The sequence below is a fragment of the Anopheles coluzzii genome, chromosome 2 (assembly GCF_943734685.1).
Source record: "Anopheles coluzzii chromosome 2, AcolN3, whole genome shotgun sequence".
Taxonomy (NCBI): Eukaryota; Metazoa; Arthropoda; class Insecta; order Diptera; family Culicidae; genus Anopheles; species Anopheles coluzzii.
The window spans coordinates 33,276,945-33,299,393 of record NC_064670.1 but is presented as its reverse complement, the minus strand read 5'-3'; the positions used below and the strand labels follow the sequence as shown (position 1 = coordinate 33,299,393).

The 22,449-nt window shown below is 47.6% G+C and overlaps 1 protein-coding gene across 5 annotated transcripts; it reads right to left on the bottom strand.

Annotated features, from left to right (window-relative positions):
• Positions 1 to 68: 68 nt before the first annotated feature.
• On the bottom strand, positions 69 to 22,334 carry LOC120950741 (upstream stimulatory factor 1-like). Of its 5 annotated transcripts, XM_040369005.2 has the most exons (7): positions 18,632 to 18,926; positions 18,371 to 18,440; positions 17,914 to 17,951; positions 17,741 to 17,791; positions 14,992 to 15,111; positions 14,501 to 14,619; positions 69 to 9,133 (listed from the first exon to the last, which is right to left on the bottom strand). In XM_040369005.2, the coding sequence occupies exons 3-7, from the start codon at positions 17,933 to 17,935 to the stop codon at positions 8,747 to 8,749; spliced, it is 699 nt and encodes a 232-aa protein (XP_040224939.1). In that variant the 5' UTR covers positions 17,936 to 17,951; positions 18,371 to 18,440; positions 18,632 to 18,926; the 3' UTR covers positions 69 to 8,746. The 5 variants fall into 5 exon arrangements, with proteins under 5 accessions (XP_040224939.1, XP_040224937.1, XP_040224940.1 ...); XM_040369003.2 differs by lacking the exons at positions 18,371 to 18,440; positions 18,632 to 18,926 and adding an exon at positions 20,013 to 22,317; XM_040369006.2 differs by lacking the exons at positions 18,371 to 18,440; positions 18,632 to 18,926 and adding an exon at positions 18,933 to 19,080.
• Positions 22,335 to 22,449: the final 115 nt, after the last annotated feature.

Here is a 22,449-nt window from a genome sequence, read left to right as displayed (position 1 = left end):
GAAGGATAAACAATGGTTACTACGATTAGATTGGTAAAAAAAAGAAATTTAGAATCGCGTGCGTAACAATCCCTCTCTGTCTCTTTCACACACACACTCTCACTACACAACGTTTTTCATCGTTTCTTTCGTTCGCTTTTTGGCAGCACCAATTTTCCGTTCCCCTTTTCTGTCGCTAGTTGTTGCTCTGTGTATGCGTTTGTGTTTGTCTACTTTGACAGCCCTGTGTGCGTGTGTTAGCGTTATTGTTTCACATTGCATTGGACATTAGATGCCACCCGGCTGCTGCACCGTTTCCAACGGCCTACTTTTTGCATCGTCGTCCGGTTTCCGGGGCACCAGCACTACTAGGTACACTTGCACCTACCTTTGCTTTGCTGCTTCGCCAATGGCAACGTGCTGTTTCCGTCCAACAATCCAATTCTTTCGGTTACTGGTTGTGAAGGTGGATTTAACAATTTAAAAGTCAGTTTGTTTCAGCTTGTTTAGTTGTTTTAATGTTTCATGTCTTTTCTTTTTTTTCTGTTTTACTGTTTTCGTTTCATGTCGCCTGTTCTATTCTTTCGTGTTTTCTTCCTTGCTTTGATTTGTTCTATGGCTTTCCACTTTCGGGGACTCTGTATGTGTGTGTGTGTGTGTGTGTGTGTGTTTTTGTCACTGTTTTTCACCTTTCTTTTTTCACAATTGCTTATTTGCTACCACACCTCCCGCCCGCCAGACGAACAACAAACAAACAGTCCCCGATCGGTTTTATCCATCCCCCAATTTTGTGTGGTAGGTTTATGTAATTATCATTAATTTAACAATATCTGCGTAGTTCATTAGTGTATTGTTTTAGGAATAATTTGAAACTTTGATTTCGGTAAATACGTTTTGTTTTATTTTTGAATGATTTTATATGTCTTTTTGCGCTTTTCGCGCGCCCCACACACGCATTCGCTCGCGCTTCACCTTTTTTGTTTTATATAACACATTGTGCGAGTGCGAGGAAGTAGGTTTGTAACATTGCTTTTGCTGTAAACTTCCGTTTCGGGGTTAGGTTTAATGTGTTTAATTCGCACCTGCAGTCGTCACCTGCAATCGATAACAAACGCACTGGATACGCACGTACACCACCTTGTTAAAGGGGAGCCAAAAGAACAAAAACAATATCGTCTGCGATGGCATCTCATCGTTCCTCTGCTCTGTCTAATATGTCGGTGTTTTTTCAATATATTTTTTAAGTCTATTTGTGGATCGTTTGGATATTTGTTTTGTAATTTTTCATCTCTGCTGGGTGGTGATAATTTGCATTGAAATCGCTTCGATTTACTCTCTCATCTTGCTCTGTTTGCTGTGGAAAAAGGTGCTGCATCAACGACGTGCGCTACGTTCCCTCTCGACTTTACACCGGCTCTGGGTTTCCCGTTTCGTTCCGTTTTATTTTATTCGCTGGTTGTTTAGTCTGTTTGTTACGTTTTCTCACAACAAAATGAATGAATAGAACTACATCGATGAATATACAGCAAAAGTGATGAAAGTTTTTTTTGTATATGGTATATGTATATATATATAATATATATCGTAGGCTTCGATTCGATTCTCTCGGTTCTCTCTCTCTCTTTGCGCACTTCCCGCCGTGTCTTGTTTTGCTTGTTTTTTTTTTGTTTGTTTTGCTTCTACTATATACTTCACAACACTCGGGCGACCTGTGTCAATAATAATAGTAATAATATAATATACTATATGTTTTTTATCTGTCTTTTTTCTGCATATATATACTCTATAACCTCTCTCTATATGTATATATGTATATTCTTGTCCTGTCGTTTTGCTAACTTTACTTTATTTTACTTGTTGTTTTTTTTATTCATTTTTAGTTGTAAACTGTAGCCGAACGTATGTTTATCGCGATTCCTTGTTTTGTTGGTTGGTTTTCCTTTTTAGTTTTTAGTAGATAATACAATGGTTCATTCATGTTTGATTTGTTTCGTGTTTTTTTCGTGTCGCTTTCTTCTCTTTTAAGTAATATTATTGTAATAGCAATAATTTAGTAACACTTGTATTTTGTTTTTTGTTTAATTATTTAATTATAATTTAATTATTGTATTAGATTTCGTTATCTTGCTTCTTCGACTTATTCTCTTTATTTGCTTTTTTTTCTTCAATTTATACTTTTGAGCGTCTCTCTCTCTCTCTCGCCCTCTCTTTCTCTCTCTCGCTCTCTCCAATTAACCGTTATTTCCTAACACCATATGATGGTCGATATCGTTGTTGGCCTTTTCCTACTCTCAGTTGCACTTAAGGCGGCATTCTTCAACTACTCGCTACTGTTTTGATACCCCACATCCTACCGCGTAAATAATGCAACCTCCTGCTTTTGCTGTACTACATTTTGTACAGTGAATACTTTACGATTCCATCACGCATCAGCCGCTTCCTCGGCCACTTCCGTACACGACGTAACACTATTATTGCATTTGTTAATATTTTAAACCTTAGTAAATGGGCTGACCCACACTGTGTCCACTGTGCCGTTGGGTCCTAACAATGCTTTACGTAACAATGATAACAAAAAACGGAAACAGAAATAGAACCAAAACGTGTCGCAGCGCAAAATACTACTACAATTCAGTAATGCTGTAACTGCACCCTTTCTCTCTCTCTCTCTCTCTACCCCTCTCGCTCTTTTATCAGTTCAATTGGGTCACCGCTAGCTCTGGTGTACTGGTTCGGTTTTTCGCACTAAGTGTAACCATTCTTCTTACCTATAATGTGCTGCGTGTATCTCGCACGCATCTCCCAACGGCTTGCGCTAAGAAAAGCGTGACGGGGCTTTTGTGTATCACTAGCAAAACGTATGCAGCAAAGTTAACGCTTACTTACACATCTAAACAAAGCAACAGATAACAGCTTCTTCGACTTCTTCCACTTCTTACACCAAAGTTTAATTAGCAACTAAGAATGTAAAAACAATTGCACGCATGTTCGTCTCACGCCCTTGATTTTTGTTCAAAAAGGGTGTAAGCAGCAGCTGCAGTAAACCGTAGTGGCGACTTCTACAGGCAACAGGCAGCCAACCAAAAACCAACTAAAATTCTTTAATATGGCAACGTAACACCATTCTTCCCATTTTCCCGTTGCTTGGTGACCTTAAATGTTGTTTTTTTTTAAACGGTCGGAAGTGTGTGTGTGTGTGCGCGCACGTGAATTTACGTCTTATTTAATTAGATAACAGATTGGTCTACCCGCCAAAAAAATGAAAAAAAAAACAACAAACTAATACATCATGCTAAGTAGAATAGGCTACTACCAATGGAAATACTGATACTGCGCTCGTCCATGCCCACTATCAGGCTAGGTAAGTTACCGAGCAGAAAGCGAACAGCGACGATACTCATCACCAGCACCAGGACCCAACAGGGGTATACTCTCTAATCTGGCGTACTATAAATCCTCGCCACAACTCGGTTCCAATCTCACACACCAACTAATCCTCTAGTGACACATGATTTGCACACCCGACTTTGCACACACGCTCTGCTGCTGCTCTGATACCTGGTTGACTTAGAACGGGCAAGATAGTACCCCAGGCTTTGGCCTATGGCCGTCTTCCACCAGTACCTTTTAACGATTGTAAATCTTTCACCAACGCCACCGTGTATGTTTGGCCGTCTGTATACAGGGAGCTCCAATGCTTAAGCCATCCGTCCACCACTGTGTGGGCTCGATTGTTTTGTGAGCAAATCTAGGGCGCCATCAGCCGTTACGGCTGATCTCTCAAGCTGTGTGTTTAAACTCCACAACCCACGGCGCATCCCATTTATCACGTTCTAATGCTTCGTACAACAAATCCGTACACTCCACACACACACCCGGGCCAAACACAATGTGACACACAGTGTGAGATAATGTGGCCGAGGGTGGTCGTACTGCTAGAGAACCCGCAAAGCACACATCACTTTTTTGCTTTTCAACCGGCCCTCCCCGATTGGTCCAATTAAACGTTTGCAGCACATTCTGGCCGCTCTGGCATTTTAATAAGTACTTGCCCGCAAGGGGATTCTATTAATCAATCTGTCTCGTAGCTTGTAGACTTACGACTCGATGCCTCTGATCAATCGCATCTTTTCCTGTCGAATGGACCTCAGTGTTCACTTGGGTGTTCACTTGGGCTGGGACTAAGCAACCAATGGAAAAGAAATCTAGGAATTTGGTAAGATCTACAAAAAAGGGTCTAGTCTTTTTAGAACAGGGATTTTGTTTGCGCACCAAAAAAAAAACAACATAAGGTTGAAAAAGTTGAATGGCTAATGTGCGAATGGGTGCCACTGTTTACTTATGCGTTAGGATCACCTCGACAAGCTCTGATCTTCACGCTCTCAGGCAACCAAGAGCATCAAGCTTTTCTCCGATCAAGATGCTAATTGAACAGTGGAACAGATCTGGGCGATAGCTTCTTCGACGCTTTATAATGATCTCATAGATCTCCAACTCACAGATGATCGATAAAGACAGCGTGTCATATGGCTTTGAAAAATGGGAACCTGTTTTTGTTTTGTAAACGCAACTCCACCAAGCATCTGCTATGTACAAACGGCTGTGTTAGAACTGTTGGCTTGGTTCCCCTCCATTGTGATCATCACACGCGGGACCTGTTTTGGTCGTGATTTTGGAGTGGTAGAACTAACACACTAACTACGAGGAACAAACAATACTACGTCTGGCAGGGTTAATTGCTCCGCTCAATACAACACAAAACTGTCTACTGCTCTGCGAACTGTCTCCGCGAATCTCCGTCATCGATGACGTCTTTATCCCTGTTTTGATGACGTATTCGCTGACGTCAGGATGTTAGTTGCATCATGTCCCCTTTCGATGCCCGATGTACTAAGATGTAGTAACATCGTCACAACCCCCTTCACCTCGCCATCTACAACGAGCCGGAACCGGAGGAGCATCGTGCATCCGATCGTCGGTGCAATTTCGAGTTCGATTATTGTCATTTCCACAAACCAATCTTCCTTGGGGCCTGCGCGCGCGCGCGCTCGCGGGGGGACCACACAACTGGGGCGAGAGAAGATTGGTTCAAAATATGGTTCCGGCCGCTGTCGTTGCCATCATCCTCCTCGCAAACAACGCTCACAAACATCAAAAACAAGAACAGTAATATCAACAACAACAACACCGTCAACCGCCGGAACGTGCCCTCGGGCTCGCGTGGGTCGCGTGTGGTTTGTTTTCCACTGAAACACAACAACAACAACAAAAACCCAAACCAAATCGTCATCAAATTATCCCCATTTTGACCCACCACACCGTTGGGGGGGAGAAGGGTAAAGGAAGAAGTTGGATAGATAATAATGTCATGCTCATGAAACACGTATTTAACAAGAAATAACAATTAGTGAACATGATATCGATAAATCGGTGACGTCGTCGATGGGGCCCCGCGTTGGCCCTTCTGAGTGTTGTTTCGGTTTTCTTTGGTGATTTGTTGGTTACATGTGTGTGTGTCGTAGCCTTTTGTATTCCGATAATCAATCCCCCGAAGGTGGCCCTTGAACGATACCGATCAAAAGTGTGCAAAAAAGCAGCAATAGCTACACCGCACCGTCATCGTGAAGGGCGCGCGAACCTGCCGCATCGATCACGTTGCTTGAGTAGATTCGATTCGGAATGGATGGGCACTAGCAAGATGGGCTGTGGACTGGAAGGCTGGATTCCTTGAATCGAAGCGCGCAATTAGCTAAAGGGCAAACCGATCGCGCACACAAGCATTCCCGACTGACATTTCGATTCTCCGATGTAACGCCCAATGCTGACGGTCTTCCCCCCCTTATCACATCTAAATAATGACCCTCCGGATATTCCTACTCGCACCTCCTGGAGAACCGGGATGAGCGACATTATGATATTTTTCGAATGCAAATGCCGCCGCCGCGGTCACCATTACGTAGCGCACGTACGGGTGAGCCTTCCGTAACTGTTGCTGCTGTTACACGCGTCTCATTACATCAACCGCGCTTTGATCGTGTCGTGTCACCTTCCAGCGACGCATTCCACATCACAGCCGGAGACTTTAAACTGCTTCGGCAACACCGGAGAGGATAGGACGGTCGAGAGACACCCGCGTTCGAGATAATGGGTGATGGAATTCTTTTCCTTCCTTCCTCCAGGCAAGATAACACACACACACACATGTTCAGACGGTGAGCGACAGCCAGTCGCTTGCTGTTGGCGCGCGCGAGGGCACCGTGCAATCCATGCATGGCAAATTTGTCAACCCTTTCTGTGACATCAAGAGCAAGAGCGCGACGGCCAACGATAGGCGAAAACCCCGGGGAGAGCTCCCTTGCGTTAGCGTCCCCTTTCCACCATGAGATGAATGGGAGTAGGGGAAGTAGGGGCGAGACTGGAAAGCAAAAATAATGAGTGATAAGCGTACGAAATGTGCGCTGGCGCCATAATTGTCAACGTCAAGATTATGAGACGCGCTGGCAGCAAAGCAAAAAAGGAAAAAACAGCGAAGAATAGGGGAGGAATATAGATCGGACAAAGCAACTTCACCCCGTCCCCCATCTAAGCCTTTCCTGCTGGCTATCTTTTCGAGGGGCCACCTACGTCACACCGCAGTCATATGAATGAACATTATCTCACACGCACCCGCCGTATGCCGTGTCCGCTAGCACACTAGCCGGCGTCATGGTGGCCCCAAGGCGGTCCCACCGCTCGGTCGCCGAATAATTGATCGGGAGACTCTCCCAGCAGGTCCGTACGCGCGCGTCCTACGGCGTGGCGGGGTGGGTACCCATAAAGAAATAAATCAAACGGGGGCCGTACCAATCGATTGAGTAGCGTATTGGGGAAGCTTAAATACCGGACTATCCTCCTGCTTCTGCTTCTTCCCCGGCGCCCTTGCCACGGGCGTGATGCTAGATGGGCTTAACTAGCGCTGTATAACTCAGGATCTAATTGATCGGTTTGATAAAGTTGATATAAGCCATCTCTCTTCCCATCATCATCATCTTCATCATCGTCATCATCTCGTGTTCTTGTCGTGCTGTGCTATGGGTGGCCAATGGACTGATCAGCAGACGGGCGCAAGTGGAGTGGGCGCAGACTCAGTCAAAAACTGAGTCTTGCAACAACGACAACAGTCTTGTGGGACCCAAGTCATCCGGCGTCGTTCGAGAATTAGATTAGCCTTCGTAACAATGGCTTCATTTCGGCTGATTCATATGCCCCATCGTCATGCTGCCATGTTCGGCAATTGAAACGAACTCCTTTACTCGTTTACCTATCAGCAATCGGACACTACTCCGGGTGCGTGTCATGTCGACCACGACTGCGACGGAGATGATGGTCTAGAAGAAGGAAAAAAGTAAGCCGCAAGCTTCGGAACGGCAAGATCGTATCACCGGAAAGAGTGGCCTTTTTTTAAAAAGCAAACATGCGTTCAATGCTTTACCGCATCATCACGGCCAGACTTCAACATGATGGTGCTGTGTGCGAGTTTCGATCGATTATTTGGCGATGGTGGCGCACTATAAGGGCTTAGTTTTTCCTAGCAGATCCGCAGCGAGCCCGAGCACAACTGATCAATGTAACAACTACAGGCGATATCGAGGAACATTAACAGCAAAAATGATATTCGCCTACTGGGATTGCTGTATCCCATCCCAAACCTCCCAAAAAACGGCACACCGAATAACTTCTTTCCCTATCGTCTCAATATTCTGGCGCGATCTGCTGCTTAGCAAACAAAAAACAATCCCGATCGGGTGACAGTGTCGCCGTCTATTGTTTTACTAGAGCTAGCTGACTTAGATATGATACTACATCCTACGGGGTCGAGTACGACTCAGTAGACGGCGGGGGGAATTAAAAGCGACATTAAACTCCGAACCGAAGATTAAAAAAAACATACATACACGACGCCATGCGCGGAACGGATAATAATGATATTGCATACGGGTTGGCTCTCCTGGCCCTTTCCCCCTACTCCCCTGCCCTTATCTTACTTGATGGTTACTACACCAATTTTCTGTGCTACAAATTTTCCACAGCCACCACTGTAGGGACCTGCCCTACGGCACAACAGTATCGCACGATATTGCCCAGCGTTATTGCCACTGTGTCACGCTCTGATGACACTAAAAACTCAGTAATACGGGTCTCTGACACAATTGTGCATACATACAACGATACACACACACACACACACATGTTCGATCATCTAAGTTTACCCTTTTGTTCTGCTGTCCAACTCCCTCGGAACCCCTGCACCATGCGCGACATGCTTTACACGTGTTTCGTATTACATATTCTGTGACCAAACGATCGATCCCGCGTAATTACCACTTTAGCGATCAAATTGATTCATTTAACGATATTTGTCGTGTGTGTGTGTGTGTATGTTACATGCTTTCTTCCTGACGGGCTCATAGTACTTACAAGTGATAGATTTCGGTTCGCTCATGCCTCTGCCTTTGTCCATGCACTTTTGATACGTTTTTCAATACGTTATAACAGACTGTTGGGGTGCGCTTTTCTGCTGGCTGCTTGTATGATGGAGATGATGACGCTGCTGCTGCTGCTGCTGCTGGTGATGAAGATGATGATGATCTTGTTGAAGATGATGAGGCTGATGTTGTTGTAGCAGCAGTTCCGCCAGCGGCTGTATCGGTTCGACCGAATCTTGCTGCTGCTGCTGCTGATGCTCCCTAGTAAAAGTAGTAGTAGTAGTAGTACCGACCACTAGTAGCTACGACTCGAGCTTCACGTTCGTTTCGAGCGCAAACTGGAGCTGCGTCTGGAGCCGCTTGTTCTCCGCCAGCAGCTGGTTGATGCTTTCCTTTAGCTGCAGGTTCTCCAGCAGTATCTGGTCCTTCTCGGCAAGGCACTCGGTCAGCTTGTCGCTGGTGTCTTTCAACCGCGTAATGTACTCGCACGCTTTCGCCAGGATGCCGCCCTTCGACAGGTTCTCGCCCTGGCCGCCATTGTTCTGCTTGTTCTGCGTCTCGGACGACGGGCTGTTCATGTGCTCGGCGGGGATGATTTTGTTCAGCTCGTGGATCCAGTTGTTGATTTTGTCCCTCCGCCGTCTCTCGATCTCGTTGTGGTTCGCCCTTCGCCGATCATCGCGCTGTTGCTGCGAGTGAGAAGAAGTGAAGAACCGTCAGCGAAAAGTGGTATTTTGGGTTTTTTTTGTAAAAAATGTAAGAAATTATTGAACTTGATTAACGATCCACAACCGAAACGACCCACAAAAGTATGCCATTCTGTGGTTTTGATAATCGTGTGCTGTGATGATGATGGTATCAACCGTTCCACGACGTCGATCACGTTTTTCCAGCCGCTTCTCCCATTTCTAATCGACTTTGTCAACGAGCCCGCACGTTCAAAAAAACGCCCTCCCAACCCTCTGATAATGCTGATTGATGCCAACGGCGGCCCGGCTTGCCCACGGCATAATCTAGCAGCCCATCCACATCCCATTTATTACTATCGGTACCGACGCACACCAGCCCAAACCACCGGATCTGTGTATGTGTGTCCTTTTGGTTCCGTTGTACAGAAACTCCGACCAGCAGCCCTAGCCAACCCTAAGAAGGTGGTGTGGTGGAGGCAAGCAAAGAGGACCACCACCAGCCACCAGCAAGCTTTCCTTCTCCTCGTGCCACTTTTGGCGCAAAAGCGCAACCGCAACGCACCACCCCTATTGCGCACTCCTCCTAGTCACTGTCGCTGACTGGTCATTTATCTCCAGCGCGACTTGTGCGACATGCGATTTTTTTTGTTTGTTCGTTCGTTTTCGTTGCTGTTTCTCGCACTATTTCATTCACCTTGGCGCGACATCGATGCATACGCGGGCTGCGTGGTTTTTATGCGCTCTTTTGATAGTGTATTGAGCTGAGCGAGCGCGCGCGCGACCACCAACGGCCGATGCCGCCGATCGGCAAGTTCAAATAACCAGTTTCGGTTAGTACCGGAGGAGAGTCCTCGTCGTCATTGTCGACACCGTCGCCGTGCCCGGGGGCGGCAAAAGGTAGTGAAGCCCAACAGCAACAAAAAAGCACTACTGCTGCAGCTACTACTACACACGCACACACACACACACACACACACACACATGTTAGCATGGTCGGCATGGCCCCCCTTGTGCCCCCAGACGCGTGGTACGTGTTCTTGACGAGATCGATCGGATAGATCTACTCGCACGTTGCGACTACCAAGATGGTGGCGACTCGTTCCACTAGCGACCTCTCTGCATGGACGGTATGTTACTGTATGCACCTGTATGTGTGTGTGTGTGTGTGTGTGCGCACGCATGGCAGTCATTTACACTCCCGGCGAGTGGAAGTAAATCGTTTGATCGATCGGAAGCAGGCTGCCGGCTGGCAAGCCAGTGTGTGACAGTGGTGCTGGTTAATTGCTAATTAATGCCCTGTGTCGCGCGCACCGTCACCGGTCTAATCGAAAACGTCAGAGGTTAAAAGGCCACCCCCAGGGTGGAAGGGTATCAGGTGTGTGCGCGTGTGACAAGTAACCGAAGAAATATAGAACGAGGTAGCTTAGACACCGCGACACCTCCAACTGCCTGCGAAAGGGCCAAAGGGAGAGGGAGGAGGTCGGCCAGGGCGTGAGAATACACGACCAATGTACGCCTTCAGACCCCCCCCCCCCCCCAGGAGACCCTATACCTAAACTTCTGACAATCTTGAATGACCCCGTACGAGCGGACCATTCTTCTTCCAGCATCTCCAGGGTGCAAACGGACAAGAGAGAAAGAGAGAAAGGGAGAGGGGAAGTAAGACCCTCTGATTAGTCGATAGCCTTGAACTTTATCGATGCATGCAATTGGGTGGTGCGTGCGGGCGTGCGTGCAGCCTGCTTCAATAGAAATCGAATGTAGCAACCGCGTGCGCTGCTTCAGAAGAATTCCCAGCAATTGCTTGTGCTGCTGCTGGTGCTGGTGCTGCAAGCGATCTATCTAGGTCCGACCGGGAGAGGGACACTAGACGTCCGGTGACCAGACGCGGCACCATTCTCTGCCGAAGCGTGTATTCTTGGGCTCCTTCTTCGTGGGTCACTACCAACCACCCCAACCACCATCACCGGCGGGGTAGGTCATACCGGTGACTTTCGCTTTACGTCGTCGGCTGATGTTGATGTTTTAATTATTCATGTCAAGGTTCGCACAGTGTGAGCGGTTGCGAGCGCGCACGCGCCCGCCTGCGGTGCAAGCTCCGGTGGGCATCGGAGTGGCATGGAAACAAATCCAAACAGGTGAATGAATGAGCAGCAGAGCGCACACTTGTAAGCTATCGGAGGGTACCGCGACATCTATCTGCGGGGCTGCCGCGGATCAAAGGGTTTGCACGAGGGTAAGAACGTTCTTAACTCCACACGGCACATCACCCGTCCCCATCGTGCGGGGTGAACTTTAAGCTATGAGCTGCTCGTAGGCGATAGGATCGGTCAGACGACTTGATTGAGCGTAAAAAGGGATAGGTTAGCTTGTATTGATCGTGATCGGTAGGGTGTTGTTTTGCAGTTCCTTCACTATTGAAGGGTTTGTTTGAGACATTCACAAATAAAAATGATTCATGTGTTCAGCTGCTGCTCGAAAGTACTCGGGCTTTTTCTCAGTTTACTGATATCTAAAAGGGCAATTTGCATATGACTACAATCAGCATTATCAATAACGGGAAAGTTTATTAAGCTTACGTTTTAACCGATCTTCGGTAGAATTGTATGCTGAGCAGCAAGATAATGGAAGATAATACCAAATCGCTAGTATCTCCCATTACAGTTCCAAAATTTCAGTTGTTCAGATTTCGATTATTAAAAGCCAGATACATGGCAAATATTTTGGAGAGTTGATGATATAGGATTCAACCACACATACACAGACACACGAAAACAGCATCAGCAGAGAGATGATGACTCGTTGTTTCCAATTTTGCATGACAAGGTAGGCGATTGACGGTATACAGTAGTGATAAGACTTATCAACTGGCCTCCACGTGTATGTGGCTTGTCATCGTTGGATTATTTCTTGTAGCGGCACAATACCGCCAGCCTTTTTCCTGCACAAACAATGGAAATAAGGGGGTAATCACACTCCGAAAGGTAGAGCAGCAGCGGAAATAATTTATCCAAAGGGTTTGCGGCGCGTGTCTCATTTGCATCCTTGCTACATGTGCGCAAATTATTAAATTATTCTTAAATGCTACAGACTTACTCAACTCATATCTCACCAACGGCCTCGGTTAATGGCATAGAAACGTTGATCCACTGTCACTCGATCACCAAGAGCCTGTTGTGGTCTTCGATGCCCTGACGTCCTAGAACCATCGAAAAATGGACACAATTACCAAGGGGCGCACAAGCGTGCGGCACCCGCTAAACACCGGAAAACCCTGACACTCGATTAGAGCAGCCTGATGGGGTGGCGTGTGGCCACCCCGTGTGGCACTTTGTAGATAAGCAAAAGGGACAGTTGAGGGAGGCGATGATGGGCGCCGGACAAAACCAGATCACAGCCCAAAACAGTCCAAGGATAAATATTCCATCCTGGGGCTCCCCCGTGCGGGCCCTATCTTTCGCTCCACTGCCTCCGTTGTCTCCGTACCACATTGTGATATTAATAGTGAAGCTCGTTAAGCAGCAGGTAGCGCCTTGATGTGATCGCGTTGCCACGCCGGTATTGCGCCGCGCGCGACAACGGCTGCGCGGCTGCTGCGCTGGCTCACATTGTTGCGTTATCGTCCGTGCTTTTTTGCATGTCTGATGTAATGCGACAATCATACGCCCGGGGCCGACTCCCTGCCTCCATTTTCCGCGTGGAACGGACCCTCCCTGAGGACCGAGCACCCATCGGGCGGCGTAAAGTGAAATCGCATTGTGAGGTTTTTTGTTCGATCAATCTCACTGCCCCGTGGACGCTAACACGAATTTGTACAGCGAATTAGTACGGGTCCACTAAAAACGTTTTATTTGCTCTAGATCGGATGGGAAGAGCGGGAGGTTGAGTGGGCAAGGTGTACAGGTAAAAGCATAGCAGCAACATAACCTTCTAATGAAAAATGGTGGCACCATCGTGTGGTGGCGATCGCCGCGAAGGGGTGAGATCGAGCTGTCAGCAAAACGATTAGGACAGATCAGTTGAAAAGCCGATGCATGAGGTCGGCGAGAGGGAGAGACGCAAAGGGCCACACTCCAGCTATAATATGATCGCCACCGCCACCACCGCCTCCACCAACTTCGCGGCTCAAACTTCCCCTCACCATCCGTGTCTTTCATCCCTTTTCCGCAGAAATTACGAACAGCCGTAGTGCCTCACTGCTCGCCTGCCACTAGGGCGCGATGATGATGACAGTGACAACGACCAAAGCCGTACGATAATGATAATTTGAATATCAACAATACAATACCTTCTCTTCCCCTATCTTTCTCTCGCTCTTTCGGTGCAGTTCCGTCCGTGGTTACAGTTTCCCTTCGGCTCAATCTTTGCGGCGGGCAGTTTTTCCTACCCCCTACGGCAGGGGACTGGCCACATCTGTTTACGAACCGTGTGTGCGGGGGGAGGGTTGTGTGGCAAAAGTATAATTTTTCGTTTACGTAAGTGCCCCTCACGCGCTCGTGTGTGGAAACGCGGCCTCGCGGCCACCGACGCACACACACACACATACGCTTTACTGTCACCAAGGCCAGTGCTTTGATGGACAAAAAAATGGAAGCAGCAAATGTTCTTGATAACAGACACACCGAAGGCGCGAGCGCAACGGTTCGGAGGGTTCTTGTTTCGCACAAGCATGAGTCCGGGTTAGGCCACATTCTTGGGCACAACCCCGTACACCGGCCGCTTTTGGCTTTCCCCGCTGTTGGGACATCCCCTGCTGCAAGGGACAGGAAATCGAGGCTTTCCGATACGCATGGCGGTGGGATGATTTGATTGTGGTAAAGGCGTCTTTTTTTGTTGCTTCTTATTTTGCAACTTGCAAACGACACTCGAAGACGGCGGCCGGACCTTGGGATTTGACCGGGTCGCTTCGGTTGCCCAATGCCCGTACCGTCCCAAACCCTGCTCCGGATCAGGATGATGATGACGATGAGAAGAAAGTGTTTTAACACTCCATTGCAGATAAGATAAGGATAAGAACGGACAAACACCAACCAAACAGTGGCCCGTTGGCCGGTGTGAGTGTGCGCGGCGTCCACCGACGTGATGGGTCACGCATGGCAAGCGTCAGGGCACATTCTTCGAGGTTACACACGCTACCGTGACCGCGTTTGGAGTGGGCGCAGCGCACATGCTCAGCCGATGCTAAAGCTAAAGAGGTTGCCCAGTGTGCTGCAGTTCTGTTTGTCACCCACTTTTCTTGAGTGTGCTGCAGGAGCTAGCTTCTTGACTTGGGCTAGTCGGAATTTCCACCCTCGCCCTCGTGCATTCATAGCTTTGAAGGGCTCTCTCACTCGCGTGAATCACACTCTTTGCGGTGTTGTTACTTACCTTTCGATTTAGGTTCGTGTCACCGTTGCAGTCGGAGGATCGCTGCACCCCCCGGACACTGTTGGCAGAGCGGGACTGTTTCACGTTGTCGTTGTTTTTCTTAAACACTAGAAAAGAGCCTGCGGGTACGAGAAAGGGAGAGAAAGGAGAGAAAGTGCACTATTAGTGGACGGTTCACCGCGAGAAGGATCACGCACACAGACGGAGACAATAAAACCAAACAATAACAATACACAACCATTCACACATACACACTACAAACAATAAAGAAGCAAGACATTTCTTTTACGGGCAAGAAAGATAACAAAATGTTATAAACTACTCGAAAACCGAAACAAAAATGCATAAATACACACACACACACACAAATACACACGCATAAAAAGAGAAGGAAACGAAAACGGAACAGAAGAAGAACACTAAAAAAAGAGAAAGAAACAAAAAAGTAACACAAAAACAAACAAACAAACAAAACAAAGGTTTCAATTTACATTGACTGGGATCGTTGCTGGAGTTTGTTAGCGTTGGGTATGGACTAGCTGGAGATCCTGTGATAAAATTAGGTGAATCTAAACTGTCTGCCACTTGTATTAATCTTAGTGCGAGCATTCCTGTGAGAGATGGAGAATGAAGAAAGAAAGAAGAGAACGGAAAGAAAAAAAGGGGGAAAGAAAAAAAATAACATGAGAAATTACTGGTCCATCAACAACACGCAAACGTGAAACACGGGTGACACGGGTGGTGGTGCGCTGGTGTAGTGTAAACGGCTAAAGGATAGTGGTAGGAAAGTTAGTGGCGGGAGGAGAGATGAAGATGGGGAAGAAGTAAAAGCGAAAACTCAATACCCGCTCGCTCTCGCACTCCCCCCCGGGGAGGCATCCAGCACTAGAGGTGATTCTAATAGCGATGCGAATAATCTTTTGTAACTGGTACAAACACTTAGTTACCAAGAAATCAGTAACTAATTGAAAAAAAACTTGTTTTGCCTTTTTCTTTTGCTTTTTTCTAGGTTGAAAAATTCGTTCCACCGACCAGTTATGATAAACTAGTTATTTGTAATTAATCACTCGTTGCTAGTAATAACTGTATAATGACAGCTGTTGAAAAACATCTTGCAAGTTTTGAATAATTCAATTCGATTCAATTAATCAATGATCTATAGTTTTTTTACTAGTTTCTTTTACACAATAGATTTAATATCAGAATCACATGTAACTTGTAATTACAGTGAAAGCTCTCTAAGGTGTAGTCTCTTCAAGCTGAATTAATTAAGATAAACATTTGTATGGTCCCGTCATATTCCATACATGTAATGTCTCTTCAAGATTGATATCGCTCTAAGGTAAATATGCACTAAGATGCATATGCAATTTGATAGCCTTAATTCTCTAAGGCTGAAAATGCACTTCGCGGACACACAATTCCTGCTGCCAAACCCTTGTACAAACTGTCAACAGCATTTTTTTCAAACTGTCACATCCGTAGGTTTTTCAGCATGCGGAATTTTTGGCCAAAAATGAGTTTTGAAAGACAGCTCACAAAAATATTGGTTCAAGAATGCCTGGGTTTTCTCGTGGTTGTCTTGGATACTTCGCATCTTGGATACGTGATCTCAACATGCATATCTCTCTAAACTGACGGTCCCTTGAAGATTCAACTTAGGCAGCGGTCTAATGTTGTTGCACGCAACATTGTTGCTCGGAAACATACCGCTGAGGTGGTCTATGAATATTGCTGGCAACATTTCGATTTGACATTGTATAGCGTTAAAAAGTAGGGCAATGAACAGCTCAGAGTTTATTTTGTATCATTCACTTGCTTAATAAAGTGTTGAAATAATAATATATACACCAAAAAATGTATTACAAATGCTTAAATTCCAAATTTAGCGGATGTCAACAAAACGCACACTGCTGCTGTGCCATTTCATACACGCGATTACCATGACCAAGGTAAATAGAAAATGTTGCGAGACAAAAATCAAATTGGTTTCAATTTGGTCAGCAGCAAAGTTGCGCTAGCTGTCAAATCTATACATTTTGTCAGCAACAATGTTGCGCGCAACAAGATCAGACCAATGCCTTACTTGACTCTTTTTTCTGGGAAGTTAACTTTACAACAGAGGAATTGGACTCTATGGCACCCTTTTTGAAAAGGCTCATTAGAAATTCCTATTGGGTTTGTCCAAAAAGGATGGTCGTAAGAAAGAGTGCAGAAAATGTTCCACAATCATGAGAACCTCTGGAAAATCCCGTATTTTATCTAGTTACTTTAAATTATTCTTTAAACTATTATTTTACTATTTTCAGACGACCAGTTGCTTCTAGCTAGTCATTATTAGTAATTTACTTTCGTTATTTACTTATTTTCAAATTTCCCATCCTCTAGTTTCTACATCCCGGACAGCAAACTAGAACCCATCCGGAAACACAGAGACGCACACACATACACACTGTCGGCAATTGTTTCGGGGCTATTTTTGCGCCTGTTAACACGAGCGAACCAAACCAACAATTGCTCGGTCCTTCGATAATCTCACCACACGAACAGGCGAGTGGAGGCAATATAAGTTATTGCTGCGACGCATAGCGCTCAAATGTGCGCGCAGCGCAGGGCGGCGCACGCTCGCCACGATATGATGTTGCAATAAAAACCCGCTGCACCGCGGCAACCCCTTCCCGGCAGCCTGTCCTCCGCTTTTCATGCAGAGGACAGTCACCTCCTGGGTGGGGCGGGTGAGAAGAAGGAGACGCATGGTGTCGCCACCTGTTTTTATGGTGCACTGGTCTGGTGGCTGATAAAGTAACGCACATGCCGCACATGAGAGCGACGAAGCGGGTGAGGGTGGCGGCGGTGTCGTAGCGTGTAACGAGACGATGGCCCATGGTGCACGGTGGTGCCCGTCCACAACACCAACAAACGGGTGCTGGGTGACCGAAATTCTTGCTGACGAGTAGTGCCGGGACACGGTTCTTGCCCTTAGCCGACCGGTGGGTTCACTTTCATTCTCGTGTGTAGTTGGGTGGGAACTAGGGGTGGGGGGTGTGAGGCAGAGGGCTGGAGAGATGCAGTGCATCTCGGAGGTAGGTTGAGTTGCATAGGAGATACGATAGCGGGATAGCGGGATTGTGCGAGAGCAAGAGAGATAGAGCGAATGAGCGGGAAACGTGTATGGTGTTGACGGTGCTATAGGTTGTTTATGTGTGGGGGACGTGCCGGTGGAAGCAAACGCAAATGTACCATCGTTTTTCACTGTAAACTGTAGGTCATCGTCGATATGTGAAAAATCACCTGCAAGAGAGAGAGAGGGAGAGAAAGAGCGATAGAAACAAATAAGAAAGAAAGGAAAACATTAGACATTTGACGCGCGTGCACGCCTACTGCTGCTGCTGCTCCTTAGCCACAACACTTACCAAGAGTATTGTCCTCGGCCATGCTTATCAGGTCGTCACTGTGTTGGTTCATTTTTGCGTTTGCCAGTTTGGTATCGCCATCGAGCGAGGTCGTCATCGGTGCAGCGAAGCGTCGAGGGAGCGTTAAAATAGCAACAACAAAAAAAGGAATAAAAGAAAGGAAGAGAAACGATAACGATTAGAACGCTGGCTCTATCTCAGTCTCTGTGTCACTTTCACTTTCATCGTTCAGTGGCGAAACGTTAAAAGAAGGCAAGGAGGGCAAGAATAGCGACAAGAATGCGAGGCGTATGCCGTCTAGCACGCAAAAGGCAAGATTGTGGAGCACAGCATGCAACGGATGGCAAAATGACGCATTCGCGACAGGCCAGCAGAATCGAGTACGCTCTTGGAGCACTTTCTATGAGGGCTGCCACTGTGCTGTGTGGGCATCCTTTTTTCATAGTTTCGCACCCACCCGTGCCTATGGTCGCAGCCTCACGGTCTGCTAGCACGGAGGGAAGCGAACCGAACACGTCTTGCTAGAGCTGGGGAGGCAGAGAGAGAGAGAGAGAGAGAGGTTGATACTATTTTCAGTGCCTCTCAGGCGGTAGTGCAAAAAAAGCAACCTCTCGTTTGATATTGCACTTGCACTTGCAACAAACGATACAGAAACGACACCCACACTGCTTACCGTTCGTCCATCAAAGACACAAAGGGAACTACTATACAGACACACACACGGACACGCAAACAAACACACTAGAGGGTGGAAAATTCGGCACACATTTTTGCTCTACAACACCATCGATGTGTGTGGGTGGCTGCTGCTGTTGGGTGGTGACGAGGGTGGTGCGCCTTTGATGTTGCGATGGATTTTTCACTTTACGCTACAAACGAATTCAAACTAAACGCACACCAAGCACAGTGATTTAAGGGGGGCGAACAAAGTTGTGAGCAGTTTTGGAACTTTTTCTCGGCCTGCTTGGTCGAAGAAACGAAACCAACGCAAACGCCACCGAAAAAAAGCCAACACCTACTACGGGAGGGGTACGTTAGTTAGTTGTTTGCGAAACGCCAAAAAGCGAACTCTTCACTGCTCTGCGATGTGTGATTCTGTGCAGTGTGCAAGGCGTAATCATAGCAAACTACAAATAGGCAGAGACCGTGAGAGAGGGAGAGAGAGAGAGAGAGAGAGCGTTTGAAAACAAGAACACGCTCAAGGAGCAAAAATATCCCCCCGACCATCCCTGCCAACGGACAGGTCTTTGCCCATCTGTCTGTCCCATCCACCTGTGTGGGATGAAAATTGCAGAAAACAATTCGTCTCTCTTCCTACTGTCGCTGTGTGTGCTTGGGAAAACAATCGGAAAAATGCTCGCTCTCGTACGAGAGAGAGAGAGAGAGCGAAAGAGCGTAAGCACAAATTGTACGACGACGCGCGGAAGGGCGGCCAGTTTTGTTGAATGAAAGGATGCTTCCCACAATTGGGACTGTTGTTTGGGGTGTGAGGGAGCGGTGGAAAGTGCACAGGGAAAACTGTCAATGTTTTGCGTCTCTCTCGCTCTCTCTCTCTCTCTTTCACTGCCTACTATTGCGTTGGGGAGCTGCGTGAGCGTAAAAAGTGCGTGAGCACGCTTGAGTGGGAGGAAAATTGAGCAAAAGTTGGTCGAGGGAATAACAAAAAACACGCGCGTGTGTGCGAGAGAAGCACAAACACACTCACACAACGAAAAGCAAAATCCAAAAAAAAACACAAAAATGCACTAAAACAATTGAAGCAATAGTACACACCGCACCGCTCGCGAAACGGGTGGAAAATTATAGGGATTGGTGGGTCGGGCACTTTTCATCTCCCCTTCTACATTCCACCCACACACATACACACACACACAGACACTAGAACGGGGGTTCTTCGCTCGGGGTTTTTGTGCACGGGCTCGATGTGGCCACCAGCCTCACCACCCCGTCTCCACTCCTCCCTTTGGACGCGCGTAATCAATAAATCCGTGCGTGGAAATCGCCGTGGGGGGGGAAGGTTTCGCCTCGACATTCGTCGTTTCTTGCCGCCTTTAATGCACTCTCGTCGGGGATCGTCGGTTTGCAACCTTATTAATTACCTTATTTCTAAGCAATCTACATCGTAGTCGAGCTTATTCATGATGAGGGCCGTGTTTTCCGCTGGTCGCACAGGTAACCCAGGAACACACCGACACACACGCACACGCACGCACGCACACACACACTATACAATCACGCAAAAGCTGCTGGAACACCTACTCTGGGGCATCCCTTTTCACAATCACAAACACGCACGCACGCACACGCACTCGTTCTTTCGGTGAAGCCACCCAGCCCTTTTTCGGTGGCCACCCGTTTGAGGAGGGCACTACCACCTTTGGTGGGACGCTTTGACGGGCGCTTGTGGCGGTGGCGTTGGCGTTCCGTTTGGCCAACTCGGGTACGTCCTGTTTGTGCTACTGCTACTACAACTACTACTACCACTACTACTGTCACTGCTGCTGCTGCTTGTGATATCCCTTGTCGTGCGTTGTCGCGTGTATGTGACACTCTCTCTCTCTCTCACACTCTCTGACGGTGGTGGGCTCTCTTGCCTTGGTGGGGCTTTTGTGCGTTACTTGCTTGATTGTACACTTTTCGGGAAAATTGTATTTTCCTTTTCCTTTATGCCCAAACCTTCCCGTACCAAACACAAACTCACACACAGAAACACGGGAGCGCGGGCGCCCTTCACTCAAAATGCTCTTCCGTTTATTTCCTCCCCCCCTAAAACTGATCACTTTCTCTCTGTTCTAACAATTTCAGCATATACACACAGACACACACACTCACTCGGAGGGAAAACGGCTCGTCGCCGTCACACTTGTTCGCTTCGCTTTATTTTCCCCCAAACGTGGGGCGAGCAAAGATGCACTGTTCCGACCCGTGCGCGACGAGTTCGTCCTTTTGACTTCTTCTTCTCCTTCTTTTTTTTTGTTGATGTTCTCACAAACTTCACGCACGCACACACTTTGTTACTGTGGACGCGTCAAATCAATGTTTTGTTTGTAAACTACAGAACATAACAATCGTTCCGTTTGATTGCTTTTTCTTTTCTGCTTGTCGGGGTCGGGAAAAATATGTGTCTCCTGCTTTGCTCTGTGCCCTCTGCCCTTAAGGTTGGGCTTTTTCGTGACACGCGCCTTTCGCCACCCCCTCGCAAAACAACAACCTGTCAAATTTTGTGTCGAGAAATGGCGCTCTCTTGCACTTTCTCTCGTTCTCCCCCTTTTTGTACGCTCTCGCTCTCTCTCTCTCACAATCGCGGGAGCGCAGAGTGTGGAGAAGACGTAGTTCAGCGAAAGGGGATAAACAAAAACAAAACGCCTCCTTTGCGCACGGCAGTTTGACAGTTCTTTTGGTGAGTAGGCCAGAGACCGCGCGAAGGCTGTAGCTTGATGCTGTGTAACGTGACGTCACCAAAACGGAAGGGAAACCGTTTTATCGAGACGGAAATTCACACTTTTTGCTGTCCGGCAAAGGAGTCGGAGAACGGTGGATTTTGCCCACCCACCTTGCGCGTGTTGGGAATACCTTGCCGTTGCCGCGTGCTAACCGGGTTGCGCTGAGACCGGGTTTAATTTACGCGTGCAAGGGAAAAAAAACCCCTCCGGTTCGCGCTAATTCAAACCGTCGCTCGGTAACCGTTGGCAACTGCCTGTTGTGTGGTGCTGACAGCAGTGTACCGGACGTTCGTACACTAACTAGCGAGCTGCCACTATTACTACTACTGCTGTCCCGCGAGGTGTCTACCCCGAAAATGCAAAGATTGCGAGTAGAGCGAAATATTCGCCCCTGGCGTGCTCTGTTGTAAAGGCCGTTCAGACCTGCAGGTCGTGAATCACTCAGCTTTTATTTCTTTCACACAAGCGTTCACGTTCACGCGCAATACACTCGCGAATACTAGTCAGGCGCGCGCGAGAAATCACACACCAACGAATCGACCCAGAAGCGCACTATATGTGTATGTATTTGTATACCGGGCACAAGATTACGTTTTTATTTTTTACTTTGTTTTTGGCAACACGTAAAATTCGCAAACTCTCTTGCGTGCGATTCGCGTTCGCTGCTGCTAAACCTGCTGCCCGCCACCAAGCGCGCGTGAGAGCGTATGCTGGCCGCGCAAGCAACGGAAAGCAAGTGGAAAGAGAAAAACAAAGTACGGCACACGAAACAGCGAACGGAGCGATGTTTACTGCGCGGCGGTGCGTAACTGAATGAATGTGGCCGCGCATTTGTTGATATGGGAGCCTCCGCGCACTTCTGAGCGTGAGCCCGTCATATTGTCGCGCTTACGTCGAACGTGTTGCTTCGCCGCCGGCTAGAGAGCGCGAGCGTATACACGCGGACGGGACGGGCGGAGTAAACAAACACACGAATCAGCTGCACGCACGCACACACACACACATACACAGCCAGAGACACTCAGCGGGCATCGCAGCTACCCGCATCCACCTGCCTGCGTAGTGTTTGTGGGTTGTGTTGGTGGGTTTGTCA

Bases quoted from the DNA above. Each gene is read 5' to 3' on its own strand.
- LOC120950741 (XM_040369003.2), bottom strand. From the start codon at position 20,053: ATGAATAAGCTCGACTACGATGTAGATTGCTTAGAAATAAG. The intron at 17,952-20,012 runs GTAATTAATAAG...GAACCAACACAG, and splicing joins GTAGATTGCTTAGAAATAAG to TGACGACCTGATAAGCATGG. The intron at 15,112-17,740 runs GTACATTTGCGT...CATCTCTCACAG, and splicing joins GTTTACAGTGAAAAACGATG to GAATGCTCGCACTAAGATTA.